Source organism: Watersipora subatra, chromosome 2 (assembly GCF_963576615.1).
Source record: "Watersipora subatra chromosome 2, tzWatSuba1.1, whole genome shotgun sequence".
In the NCBI taxonomy this organism is placed as follows: domain Eukaryota; kingdom Metazoa; phylum Bryozoa; class Gymnolaemata; order Cheilostomatida; family Watersiporidae; genus Watersipora; species Watersipora subatra.
This window is the reverse complement of record NC_088709.1, coordinates 19,380,269-19,394,968: the sequence shown is the minus strand read 5'-3', so window position 1 is coordinate 19,394,968 and position 14,700 is coordinate 19,380,269. Positions and strand designations below refer to the sequence as shown.

The window sequence follows — 14,700 nt, the reverse complement described above, 5'->3', positions numbered from 1 at the left end:
TATTTTCTTTGTTAGCAGGTTGAGTTTTAGGCAACATCAAAGTATATAGTACACTGAAATGAAATTATTTTTTTAGAAAGACCATGATATACCTGGTGTTAAAAGTTGGCATGTAATTTTTTAATTTCATTCTCACATAGGGAAATGCTTATACAGTGCACCCTCAGAATACGATTTGATTCGTTTCAAGGTTGGCATCGTATTGTGAGAAAATCATATGTAGGGGTATAGAAACCATATTAATTATATAATACACACATCTCCTGGCAAAAGACGGCAAAATTTTATATAAGTGTTATATAATTATTTTTGGTGAACAGCATTTCGGTATCTTTGCTGTTTTGATGTACGTAATAAGCGTGTACACCGAATGCCAAATTTGAACTAGGTTGAACTTTGTTGAATTCATATGGTGAAATAAGATTCATATGGTGAGGTGAAAAAGTCATCATGTTCCACTTCGTAAGGTTAAAAAATCGTATATCAGAGTAATCATATCCTGAGGGTGCACTGTATATAAAGTTGATGCGTAATGTGAGCATAACAGAATTGTTTTCTTTACACATTCAATAGAAGTATTTCAGTTGTCTAGTTCATGTTAATTAATTAGTATATGTATGTCTCATGTACTTAGCATGCTCTCTACAAATATGAGATTCTATTAGTCAGTGAGTATATGACTATCACCTGTAAACTTCTATTAGTCAGTGAGTATATGAGTATCACCTGTAAACTTCTATTAGTCAGTGAGTATATGAGTATCACCTGTAAACTTCTATTAGTCAGTGAGTATATGAGTATCACCTGTAAACTTCTATTATTCAGTGAGTATATGAGTATCACCTGTAAACTTCTATTAGTCAGGGAGTATATGAGTATCACATGTAAACTTCTATTAGTCAGTGAGTATATGAGTATCACCTGTAAACTTCTATTAGTCAGTGAGTATATGAGTATCACATGTAAACTTCTATTAGTCAGTGAGTATATGAGTATCACCTGTAAACTTCTATTAGTCAGTGAGTATATGAGTATCACATGTAAACTTCTATTAGTCAGTGAGTATATGAGTATCACCTGTAAACTTCTATTAGTCAGTGAGTATATGAGTATCACCTGTAAACTTCTATTAGTCAGGGAGTATATGAGTATCACCTGTAAACTTCTATTAGTCAGGGAGTATATGAGTATCATCTGTAAACTTCTGTTAGTCAGGGAGTATATGAGTATCATCTGTAAACTTCTATTAGTCAGTGAGTATATGAGTATCACCTGTAAACTTCCTGCTATTGAGATTCAACTGCCGATTAAAGTAGGAAGTTAGCTCATGGCTTAAGCCAGTCCTTTCAAACAACTGGCAGCATTTATAAATTATGATTTTAGTGCAATTATATTATATTATTATTATATTATATTGCACAACAGCTGATTTTGGTTTATACATGGAAAATTTATGAGTCTTTTGTAAATTTTTTAAACTTTTTTAAATTTTAAATTTTTTGTAAACTTTTTTTTTGTAAACATGTTAAGTCATAGAATTTAATTCAAGTTACACCAAAATCGCTCTATACCCCAATTTGCGATGTTATCTGCTGCTGACAGTTCTTGCAGTTTGCATGCTGTCAGCTAACCTTTTAAGAGGAGTGTGTTCACTTTTCACCTGTACTGATGTTGTAGTGGGCAACAATGCTTCTCATTTTGACAAGATAGAAAAGTCAATATTTGTCGTTTGCCTTGACAAACCATACAGTGGAACACAAGACCCTGGTGCTGATGAATTCACTCTCTCTGCTAGACAAATGCTTTATGGGGATGGCAGCCATGCGTGCTCTACGAACAGATGGTTTGACAAGACTCTGCAGGTGCGTTTTCTAATGAATTTCCTGTCTTCCTTGGGGGATAGATTCACTTTGATGACATGTGTATTAGTATTTTAGTATCGATCAAACAGTCTTATGCAATGAAATTTGACTGTTCTCAAATCAGTTTAAAGTTATTTTTTCAGCAACGTACAGTTTCTCTGGTAGATAAGTTTCAGCCAGTCGAATACAGTTATTACTCTCTACTTTGCGGCTCACCTTTCGCAGTTTCGGTACTTTGCAGTTAAAAAATGTTTGTTAAAAATAACCAAAAAATTTAATTGAAAATAAAATTAACTAGAAGACATTAAAAAAATTATAAGTTCATAAATATACATATAAAAAGACATTTATAAACATGTGAGTTCCTTCTTGCAACAAACCCAGTTAAACTCAAATACGAATCTTCGGGCTGGGTGACGTCTGAACTATGTAAGTGCATTATTGGACTTGAAATACTGGGATTGAAGTAGAAATACAAACTGAAAGTTATTCAAGATTACTTCAATTTACTTATTTGTATAGCAAATAAATACAATATGTTTAGAAAGCAGTTTAAGTGGTCTGGTGATCAATTTTAGCTCATAGATGTGCTTTAGCAAATTAGTTTCAATTTCTCAGATTTTCACTTATCATGGAGGACGGGTCTCCATTAACCGCAAAATGTGAAAATCTGTAAAAGATTACTGCATTTTTATTTTGAAAGGATATTTAAAGTATCCTAGTCTATGATGACAGTTAACCAACTTGGTTTATTATTGCGCAGCAAAAGTAATAGTTACACATTTATGACATAATTTTTCAACGCTGAGTTCATTTAAAAACTGGACCAATCACAGAGAGCTAATCACTTGAAGTTGAAGCAAATAATTTTGTAATTTATTTTGTAACTTGCAGCTTGACAGTGACTGTAGGCCGAGTAACATCTGATGTGAGGAACCATTTAACCATTTCATTTTTTTAATAGCAATAAGGGAGTCGCTCTCAAATGTCTGCTCTAAATGGAGGGCAAAGGTTAACTTAAATGATTTAAAACTCGTAAATTCCAATTATCACAGGCATGAAAGTTTGTGTAAGCTACCATCCTTTTTCCAACAGTTTATTGGCGATTTTGCAGATTCCTATGGAATAGTTTTCACTTTCTTCACCTGATAAACAGTTATGAGGTTATTGGATGACCTTCTGCAGCACTGTTTTGACATGCAAGAACTTTCATTAAAGGACCCGTGTACTGATTTTATTGTTGAATGAGTGAAGGTCGTGAATGTACTTCAAGTTTTTGTGTAAAATATATATTCATAGTCGTAGGCAAGTGACAGGATTGCAATATCAACTACTGTTGGTGTCATAACTCACTAAACTCAGAGAATGTAATTAAATGAAGTATAGTAGACGCTCCCATAACATATAGGTATACCTCTTATAACCTAAATTCCATAAAAATTTAAAGAATTATGTAGTCTTTTCTTAGTAGTACATAAAAAATTCCATATAAAATAAAGTGATAAGTCGGGTGAGCTCTCAAATTTGGTTTCAATAATAATCTGTTTTGCTGCACTTGTGTGAGTAGAAATGATGTGCGTTTACCGTTATATCTATTATATATACAACTTCTGTGACATTCTAGTTTGTCGTGATAGATTGTCAGATGTGTCGACAAACCTGAGATTAGGGTAGCCATGCATTTGTTCATAAATACTTAAAGGCGATCGATCGATTGGTGCAGGTGCTGCAGCGTCGGTCTACCAATGTGAATCCCAGGAATTGGAGTACCTTCGATAGTTATCTTTTATCATAACCTTGACCCTTAAATACTGATAGACGATGAACAGGTAGACACCCCCTTTTGTAGTAAAAATAAAAAAGTAAAAATAATTTTGTTTTGCTTTATTGTAGATCTATAAAATATTTGTTTTTAGTTCTACCTTGCAGAATAGACTTTGCTGTCTAGGAAAAATAGAAAAATTGTTTTAAATGGACATTGATTGGTTTGAGAAACTATGAATGCGCACTACCCTTGACTTTTTGTAAATTTACCGGAATCATGGTCTATAAAACCAGTGAAGTTGACCAGGAAAAGAAGAAAAGTTGTCGATGCAAACCAATAATACTGCAGTTATGGTGCAGCCCACAAATTAAAAAGCTAAGTCTAGTTTTTTATTTTTTGGTTTGGACAAGTGAGTGAGTTTGGAAAGATATTGGAATGTATTAGGCAATTTACATGAATTTTACTTTTTCTATAACGTAAAATTCGCATAGCGCAAACGTTTCTTGAATGGATTAATTACGTTGTGAGAGCATCTACTGTATAATATCTTTTAAGAGTTCTTTAATGGAAAGATTCATCATCACCTTGTTGAACTTTTTCATGACTGATCTTACTTCCATCAAATCTGTAGATGACACGACTACAGCACCTTTGTTTGTAGTTTATCGTTGGAAGAAATGGAAATATTGGCATCAACTATGAACATTCCCCAGCAGAAGGTCCTCCAGTAGCATCTTTGTTGGATCACATGTGCAACTATCTGTAAGTACATTTCCTCGCAAAGGTTTGGTAGTTGATTGTAAGCTCGTTATCGAGACATTGTTTTTTAGCTCATGTGATATCAAGAGATATGATGGTCAACCTTTGAACGGAGTCATGGCTGGAAGGCTGCCTAGCAATAATTGCTGCTGTAGTAATAAATGACTACAGCTGCACACATGACTGACCAGACATCTTAATCCTTTGAGTGCTTGCTGTAGCCTTGGTGGCCAGTTCATGTGATGTAAATGAAACAATAAGATAATGCGAAACTCTGTGATTGCTAAAGATCCAAGGCTATAATTTGGTTCTCCAATGTTATGTTTTTCAACAGCTTGAAGTTTTTAATGTGGTTATTTCAAAGGTTTGAAATACTGAGTCCTTCCAGTGTTTGAATAACAGTAGCAGTTTACTCGTAACTTGAGATTAGACTGATGAGTACAGAATATAATGTCATTTATATAGCAATTTGTTAGCTTTATAGCTAAAAAAATCATAAATATTAAAAAGCTTTAATATATGATAAAAATATATCTTTTAGCTTTTCAATAATAGAATAATTGATGTTTTGCTTTCAAGTATCTCAACAACCACCATCCGTAAGCTATACTGAACCTTTTAATTCAGGCTGCTGGCTGCTTTTCTCCACATTTCTGTAGGCTTTGAAAGAATTGCTGGTCAGTTCTTCAAGGCACAAGGCTAGTTCTGCCATTGGCCCATTCTAGCCACAGTACGTGAAAAGAAATCAAATTCACTTTCCTACTTTAGATTTTAATCGACTTACCTTAAAAGTTCGTACAAACCCGTAATAGATATTCATAAGTGTCCATAAGTCCATTTCAGAAAATATGCACTCTGATGGGATCTGATGGGACATCAGTAATTGCTTTAATTGAAAATGAAGACTTTTTCATCAAGGTTTTTCTCTTTTTGCCCTATTACGAACGAAGCGAATGTCGTCTATATTTTGCTACCATTTTCCGATGAAACGATATTAAACCTTTTGGATGCAATAAATCTGCTAACCTACCTCAGACTTGTCAAAGATCACTTAATAAATATGCATCGAGAAACCGAGAAATATCTCTACCAGTTCATATCTATTGCTTGCAATCGACTTGCGATTATATTATAGCCTTCTTTACAATATTTAGTCCTTCTTTGCAATTTGTTGGCAATTTCAATTTTTAGTTCATTCTAAAATTGAAAAAAACATTTTTATTTTATATCTATATTTACCAATGTTGTATAAAAGCTAATTGCACTCATTGCTAAGTTTGCTGCAGTTTTCAGCCAAAACTAGCTTTTTATGTGCAATAGAAGAGGAGTTACGAGCGTCGATCAATTGTATGATCAAATTGCTGCAATAATGCTATCAAATAATATGCTATAAATTAAAAAAATTATAAGTTATATAATGATAATCCACCAAATGCTCCAAATATATATTCATGAACAAGTGACATAAACAAACCATACTTAGATTACATGCAGAAACAAAAATTAACGTTTTTAAACAACAATATTTCCATCGTTTGATCGGATAGCTTTCGATGAAACGAACATCTTCTAGTTGTCCAATACTTTCCACAATGTCTTCTGGCCTCAACTCTTTGTCTGCACTGCTGAACTTGTTGATATTAGCGTCCAAACACTTTTTTGGCACAGCAAAACTTTTACGCGCTGCACTTAGCATAAAGGCTAAATGTAACCTTTAGCCCAAAACTTGCAAACCGTTTTTATATGCATGTTCTTTTAACTATTAAGGACCGCGTTAAACAAGGAACTACTATTAGCTTGAGACAGTTATTAATTATTTCTATGTTGTTGCTTTTAATGTTTTAACGAAAAAAACGAAAAGCTCTGGAGTTGGACAACTAGAGAATTGATGGTTGTTAATGTAAACGATTCATTCAAACGATTTTGTGGACACTTTTTTACTGATCACTTGATATTATGGGTTCATAAAGATCAAAGATAGTCAAAGTAGCGGTCAAATGGAGGCAGCGTTCAAATAGAGGGTGGCGTTCAATTAGAGATTTACGGTTTACGCATAGACTCCGCACAGCCCAAACCATACTTCTATGCATTCAGGTGGTAATGGATCTGAAATGTGATGCATATTTACTGTATGTATAATTTTAATGTGACTTTAGGACCTTGCTGTTCACGCTCTAGCGAACACAAATTGTCCATGATTAGATTCAAATGATGTTCACTGGTAATTGTTACACAAAATAGTATGAACGATACAATCACGCTTTCGTGCAACTGGCATGTGGTTTTCACTAATTATTGGTGAAGGAGAATTTTTGTCATGGAATATAATTAGAAGGAGAAATAGCTGGATTGGTGTCAGAAGCGGGATGTGATGCATCGACTTTAAATGTTTGTAGTGCAAGCGAAAAAGAGAATGAGGCAGCGAGAGGCACTACTGACATCGAGCAGCTTGAGTTTAAAATAGACAAGACTATAGAAGCAGCCATGGAAACTGCCAAAACTGAGATTGACCTGTAAGACGTTTGTATTAAGGGAACATCAGTTTGTATTGAGTGAAGCCGTTAGGAGTACACAAGTTCATTGTGAAATGGCTCACACTGAAGCATTGCTTGCTCTTCTCATAGAGGAAATTAAAGCTGGTTCACACTATATTGTCATATCTCGGCGTTGATGCCACAGCTTCGGTGATCTTCGATGATAAAAATGTTCACACTATAACAAACCCATCCGCGTGTGCATCAGCAAATACTCCGTGACGCAGTGTTCTCATTTAAAAAAAAATTTTAGTAAAGAAACCTCCTTGTTTTCACATGCTTGAATCAAATACTAGTCTTGCAGCAACTATCGTAAATGGAAATAAATAAATTACGCTATCTGTGACTGCGAATTGCTATCGCCTAAATGGTTCACATTAAAAAGGCGGTCGTCGATGCTCGGCGTAATATTGGGAAAGTTTGACAGCTGCAAACTTTCCCGACGTATCCACGTTACTTCATCGATGCCATCGGTTTACGGTTCACATAATCGTCAATGAACGCCGAAAGGAAAACGTTGTCTCTGGGTGATATAGTGTGAACCAGCCTTGAGGGAATAGTACTTGGTTTTTGAAAAAGGCTAGACATGTAGCTAGTACACATTGCTCCAGTAACCTTACTAAGTTTCCATACATAAATAGTGTAGTGAAGTGCGTCAGTGCCGAACTTCAATGCTAGAAAACTGGGCCAACAAGCAGATCATGTTTCCATATAGTAGAGTGATGGTTGTGTGAGGCTTTTTGTCAAGGTCAAGCAAAACCTGTGTGCAAAGACAAGTGTGATGCTAAGGCCATTTCCATGGCACAAAGATGTTACAGCATACGGGTGTTTCGCTTCTAACCAGCGACACTGAATCATGACAGAATAAGAGTGATGCGGCTGTTTTCATGTTGGCATTGTAGCACCACATGGTGGAGCGTCGCTATGCTATCACTCTATGGAAACTTAGCAATATTGAGATGTAGAAAACTAATCAATTTGATTCCCGTAATAACGTGACCCTCTCTTTGTCATCATGAAGCATTGTTGCTGCTACATAACGAGCTTTTATAACTGCTCAAACTCTCAATTTACCTACTTGTAGGTTTGGGGCAGACGTTCAGCTCACAGGTCATATATTTGATGGCTTCGGCAAAAACTTTGCTAAGTCTATTAAACAGAGTCCTGATGCGCTAATCCAAGTAAGTGACTTCCATCATTTGCTGTTTGTTACTTACGTATAGTGACAAGTATCATAAACATCACCTGTCCCAAGCCTGAAACACACTATAAATATCAAGGAAATCTGCTAACGTTGAGATTGTGGCTGATGCTAGGACTCTCGCATCTATTAGGAGTGCTGCCACCTTGTCGTGTTTGTATGTAAACAATTTGGATGTCTGCTTAGCCTATTGTAAGTAGAGGCTGTGCATGGTTTTTTAAAGAACATTGTAGCACAAACAACGATTCTGTGATCTTGCCTGGACATGTCTAAGTCCAGTATCAAGGGAACCTTGACAACTGGAGACATGCCCAGTTGCAAAGAGCGATTTAAGTTTGGGTGTCATTCCTCTCACCACTAAGTGGCCTTTTTGGGAAGTGAATTCAAACCTGTTGTGTACAGATCAGGCGTTGTAGACCACAAGGCACCTTTTTCTGATTGGCTAGCTAATCGTCAGCGAATATTTTTTACAATAAAACCCGTAATGTCCTGAAGGAAAGTAGTACAATGTATAATAGAAACTGGGTCACTCAAAAATACTGTAGCACTATTCTGAATAAAAATTGTTTTAGAAATGAAATTATTAAAAATAAATACTAAAGGAATATAAATTTACATTGCAAAAGTCATAATAGTTAATTTATACAAATATATCAAGGATGAAAGATTAAACTCGTGTCTGACAACTTTAGCGTGTATTTGTTGCAAGGCTGATACTATCACTAGAGTTTTGCACCAACTGTTCTCTGTCTCCCGTATGCTTCAGCTTAAACAGCAGATTGTGTGATTGAATTTCAAGAATATTTATAACCACACTGCAGATGAGTGAAAGATGTGAACTGTTTTGTTACATGACAAAAGTCAATGTTATTTCTTTGTTTACAGGTTGCTATGCAGTTGGCCTATTACAGAGACCAAGGTCATCCGTGTGCCACATATGAGAGCGCGTCGACTAGGATGTTCCAGTTAGGAAGGACGGATACCATTCGTTCCTGTACTCCTGCTTCATTGGCCTTCTGCCAGACCATGCACGACTCTTCAGACAGGTATCTCAGACATTTGCCTTCTCTCTGATGTCTCTCTTCTGTTCTTGTACCTCTACCTCATTGGAAATAAACCTAAAATTCTTTGTAATACGTAATATAAGAAATGGCTTGATATCAAGGAGCCTGTAATTATGTTACTAACAAGTTTTGTTGTTGTAATGAGTATTCAGCAGAATTCTTCATAAGTTTTTTATATATAGAAAACTAATTATAATCATTACTATAATAAGTAGTGTCCATGCATCTGTCTGAAACCACTCCAGGAGCATTAGGGTAAACATTCCCTTGACTTGGAATCGAACCCGAGACATCAGATTCGTAGACAATATCGCTCCCACAACACCACTTAGTCACCTTACAATTTTATGCATTAAACCATAATTGTCACGTACAACCTTATCGCATTTTCTAGGTGAATCAGACATGCTGATTCCGATTTTGTACTCAAAATAAAGATTGGTCCACTAACCTTCAAACGCATAAAGGCTTTTTTAAAGCGTTTCAATATCCGTCTCAAAAACAATACAATCGGCATAACAAGCTCCGCCCATAAATATGTGACGAAACCTAGCTTTTTCAGGAACGGAAGTTAGGGATGTTTAGTCCGATTTAAAATTATAGAAATGGGTGTCTTAAAACCCATTATTATCTAAATCCAGCCTGTAGAATAATCTCAGTCTTTTTGAAAGGTATATAAACTATTTAAAATTGCTCGTAGCTTGTTACATGATGTTTAAATAGGCTGAACGCCGAAGAAAATGAGCTCAAAAAGCACGGTTTTATCACAAGCTGGCGTTGTTATCGCGCTTTCTTGAGCTAAATTTTAAATATGCAATTTTAAATAGTTTATATACCTTTCAAAAAGACTGAGATTATTCTACAGGCTGGATTTAGATAATAATGGGTTTTAAGACACCCATCTCTATTATTCTAAATCGGTCTAAACAACCCTAAATTCCGTTCCCAAAAAGCTAGGTTACGTCACATATTTATGGGCGGAGCTTGTTGTGTCGATCGTGTTGTTTTCAAGACCGATATTAAAATGCTGTAAAAAACCTTCATTACTCTGAAATTTAGTGGACCAATCTTTATTTTAAGTACAAAATCGGAATCAATGTGCCTGATTTACCTAGAAAATACGATAAAGGTTGTATGTGACAGTTATGGTTTAACTCTTTAGTTTTATGAGGCGCGTAGTATGGCCTGACAAAGCGTTTCCGTATAGCCAAGAGCCTCATGATGTGGCTTCAGCAGGCTTCATACAAATCGTTTCCGATTAGTTAATAATTTAGTATTAACTAGTCAACCCTTATGCCGTAGCTTCACTTTGCAAAACTTATTTTTTATCGCAATTGTCAGCAATGACTCGTCCTGCTAGAAACATTACAGCTATGAATTGATAATTTTAGATCTATGGACACTGAGCGACTGTTCTTGAGCAATAGTACTACTGAGAGTTATTATTCATATTTCATCAATAATAATACTGCCGTAAACTGTAATATTATTGATAAATCGTTCTACTCAGACATGCTCACAGTCCTTTAAAAATGGCCGAAAGTGTTCATTCTTGTTTTGCAATGCGTTTGTTGTAATTTTCATGGCATCAGCTGATGTAACATTTTATGATGACTAATTTGGGAATTTGACTAATTTAATAATAAAATATTTCTATAGACCGTATGGTTCATGAGTTATCATGATTTATACGCTCCCCTGTCAAATATTAGTATTTACCAAATATGTAATTATGTCCTGGCAAAGAAATTATTTGGTAGCGAAAGAGTTAATTACGCACATACTGATTACTCATGATGATCTCTCACGGTGCACGGGACTGCCGAGCATACTAGTGGCCATAGTACTGAAGGGATTGTCAGCTAGTGTATACTGACTATAGTGGACATGTTTCAAGCATGCCTCAAAATAATAAAGTATTAACCAAGAAAAATATTTTCCTTTAATATTTAATGTGAGTCCAAAAATTCACTCTTTTAGCTCTGGTATTATTATTCTCAAGGTGGGACTAGCCTTATTGTTGAACTGTTTTTGTAGGGCTGTGCAGGCCAAGGCATTCGTTGATGCTGTCCATGCTCACAGGGAATATACAGCGGCAGCTGTCGCGGGCCAGGGTATAGATCGACACTTGCTAGGTACGTCTATCACCATGTTATGCCATACTGTGTGCAGGGTAGAGGATTACTGTAAAGTACTGTACCCTCACGAAACCCTCACGCTTAAACCTTTGATCGGCAAAGCGACCATTATGTCGTCTATATTTTTCACTTTTCCATGGCAGAGTGACATTAATGTCACCGATGTTAACATTTTTTACATCAGGTTTTCATATACATATGTATGTCGGAGCATCAGATCGAGTTAAACATTGGACTTTAAGTAAAATTTATTAGGATGTTAGAATTACTGCTTATTTCGATCAGGTTACTCGGAAAGTAATAAGAAAAAAACCGAAATACTTTAGAATTTGAAGATGACATGCAGTAACAATGGTGTCTCCAGACGCTAGCGGCTAGTACATTGTACGCTGCTTGTAAAAAGCATTCTAATTGTTTATATAAATGTTTTAAATCCTTCAGATATGGTTGTAAACCATTTCATGGACAAATCTGAAGACAGTGAATCACATTTAAACTTTAGTTGCTTCAAATCAGAGCTCTAATAATTCTACCAATCTATCTTCTCAGGCGCACTCGTCACTAAAACTGTGTCAACAACAACAGCAACAAAAACTCATGTATATTGATGTTATTCGGTTGTTATTAGTATCATTCTGTGAGAATTTTTTTAATGATTGATTTTTATTAGAGTTCATAAGGATTAGAGAAAGCATTTTCGAGTTATGGCCAAAATAGTGCACATTCAACGCATCAACAATTTTTTCGAAGTTTATTTGCCCTTGACTCTAAAATAAAACAATTGCCCAAACAAGGGTTAACTATGTTGTCTAAAGGGAAAACTCTGTCTGTGAATAGAGCAAATGATTCGCAGAGGTTTGTGTTCATGAGATAAAATCGAAAGAAGATAAAATGGAAGGTAGTTGAGAAATCAATAACAAACAAGTCTCAAGTATCAGGCGTCTTTTTCTGTCTAATAATTGTTCGGCCCGTTTATTCGAAAATCAAGTGTTATGATGCAAAAAGATTTTTCAGTTTACCATTTAATGTAAACCCGTGTATTTAAATCTAGACATTTTTATTGTTTGTTACTCAATGTTTATGGACTGCAATTTTAACTGTCAACCTGCGTAGAATGTCTCAATAATATCTGCATTATATACAAATAGATGGATTACACGTGTAACCTACGTTATGGCTGCTAATTTACACAACTTTCTCTAACACTTTGGGTGTTGTTATATTAAGCAGAAAGCTGTTGTTAGTTTTCTATGACGCTCAGGCTGAATTATAACCCAGGGACACACAACTTCTTTGAAGAGGCTTTAGTTGATCAATTGAAGTCTCTTCGAATTAACCACCCCAATAAACGCTTTGCATGCGTTTGTTGTTCATAGATATACACATCTGAGATTTTATTTAGAATGATAGCGTATTAAAGTATTCAATTTAAAGCATTCCATGTTATCTATGATTATAATAATAATAGTGATCAAATTACAAGAGTTTGCCGATTAACTTCATTACAGTGTTTGGTAACCTCCGTGGTGATACACTTGAGTTTAAAACTATGCTTTCAGTTTTCTTAAACACCCTGCTATTTGTAAATAGTGGAACAGCTTTTTTGAATTTGTCTTTAAAATAGTTGGGAGTTGTGTTTGAGCAGACTTTCTTGGTAGATTAGTTGTAGGATATAATATTGGGTTAATGTCAGATTTATATAAATGGAAACACAAATATTTACGGTAAATGGTTGGGTTGTGTACTTGCACTTGCATAAATGTAAATAAGTGGCCCACAAAACCTTACAATATCTATGAAGTAACCCATTACTGTTGTGTGGCTCATAATTATTTTTAAATACACATAGGAACAAAGTCAAATCCGAAATTATCAATGTTGAGCTATAATTTACACCGACAACAGCCGTGAGATTGACATTACTGTTGTGTTCCCAAAGCAACAAGATGCCAGTACACAGCAGGTGCATATACCTTTTATTTGCATTAGTAAGTGTTTAGCTGGTGATCGCTCACTTTTACAGGTCTGAAACTGATAGCAATTGAGAATGGAATGAATGTACCAGACCTTCACATGGATCCAACATACTCGAAAGCCTTCCATTTCAATCTGTCCACCAGCCAGGTAAGTCTTCAAATTGACACTATTCAATATGCATCCATGCTTGCCAGACATAATTTCTGCCATTGCCATACAGTAGCAATATCGCAGGTAGTATAAATTTATAAATTCTGGTGAATTGTTGTACTGAAACCAAATTACGTTCACAGACTAGCAAACCAATCGCATATTAAATCTACTATTTCCCCTGTTTATCGCTATCGATATATAGTTGATGACTCGAGTTATTGGAAAACATACATGTATATATATTTTAAAGTTCGATAAATTAAGGTTTTGGTTTTAAATTAAAATATGATCGCAACAGAAATTTTAACGTGTAATTCTCTGATATAAACTAGATATCAGTTCAAACCTTACAAGAAGTCTATTTCTATTCTTTGAGGACTCGCCCATGAGTTTTTCAAATGGAATAGTTAGCACAGAAAAGTTACCCTCCAAAGGATTTAATCTTTAGTATGCGTGTTGCCATACAGCCAAGGCTGCTAAAGAGGCCGATTTATGGAGAATGAAAGTGCCGTTATTGTTGTACACCCTTTGAACTGTAATGTACTGTCAAGCAATATTATAGATGATAGTGCTTGATAATTTCCTTACTGTTTGTTTGCAGGTGCCTTGCAAGAACCCTATTGTACTCTGCTTCGGCCCGGTTGTGCCTGACGGCTATGGTTTCTGCTACAATCCCAGATCTAATGAAATCATTTTTGTTGTCTCAGCTTTTAAAAATTGTGATAAGACGGACTCCCAAAATTTGACCAACAGATTGTGTGAGAGTTTGATGGACATCAAAGCTCTGTTTCCAACGTCTGCAAAGCTTTAAGCAGTGAGAAGTAGAACCTGCTACCAATTCTTTTAGTAGAACCTACTAATTCTTTTCTAGTCGCAACATGCTAAGTCTTACGTGACTATATGACTTTGACAGCATGAGTAGTTTTGACTGTCATTGCTTAGCTGATCGGTTCAGCACATGATGCTGAATATGGTATTATCGATGCTCATGTTCAGCACATTTTAATTTTTTACACTTTTCTTTATAAACTTTATAATTACTAATAGGACAATGATCATTTTTTATATATGATTGAAGTTTAAATTATTCAGGCACTAATCCAATACAGTGTACTGCGTGATATACCAAGTCTAATACAGTGTACTGCGTGATGTACCAAGTCTGATAGAGTGTACTGTGTGATGTACTGAATCTGTCTGATACAGTGTACTGCACAATGCGTCTATTCAAACATGTCTTATTTTTC

The 14,700-nt window shown here is 35.3% G+C and overlaps 1 protein-coding gene across 2 annotated transcripts in view; it reads left to right on the top strand.

The window, feature by feature from the left end:
- LOC137388792 (carnitine O-acetyltransferase-like) overlaps window positions 1-14,588 on the top strand; it is a 29,112-nt gene extending 14,524 nt beyond the window's left edge. For both annotated transcript variants that reach the window (XM_068075241.1, XM_068075242.1), the window contains exons 7-14: window positions 1,678-1,862; window positions 4,289-4,389; window positions 6,783-6,899; window positions 8,005-8,101; window positions 9,007-9,167; window positions 11,223-11,320; window positions 13,347-13,447; window positions 14,055-14,588. In XM_068075241.1, the coding sequence (XP_067931342.1) occupies window positions 1,678-1,862; window positions 4,289-4,389; window positions 6,783-6,899; window positions 8,005-8,101; window positions 9,007-9,167; window positions 11,223-11,320; window positions 13,347-13,447; window positions 14,055-14,264 (1,070 nt within the window). In that variant the 3' untranslated portion in view covers window positions 14,265-14,588. The remainder of the gene's footprint in view (window positions 1-1,677; window positions 1,863-4,288; window positions 4,390-6,782; window positions 6,900-8,004; window positions 8,102-9,006; window positions 9,168-11,222; window positions 11,321-13,346; window positions 13,448-14,054) is intronic.
- Window positions 14,589-14,700: the final 112 nt, after the last annotated feature.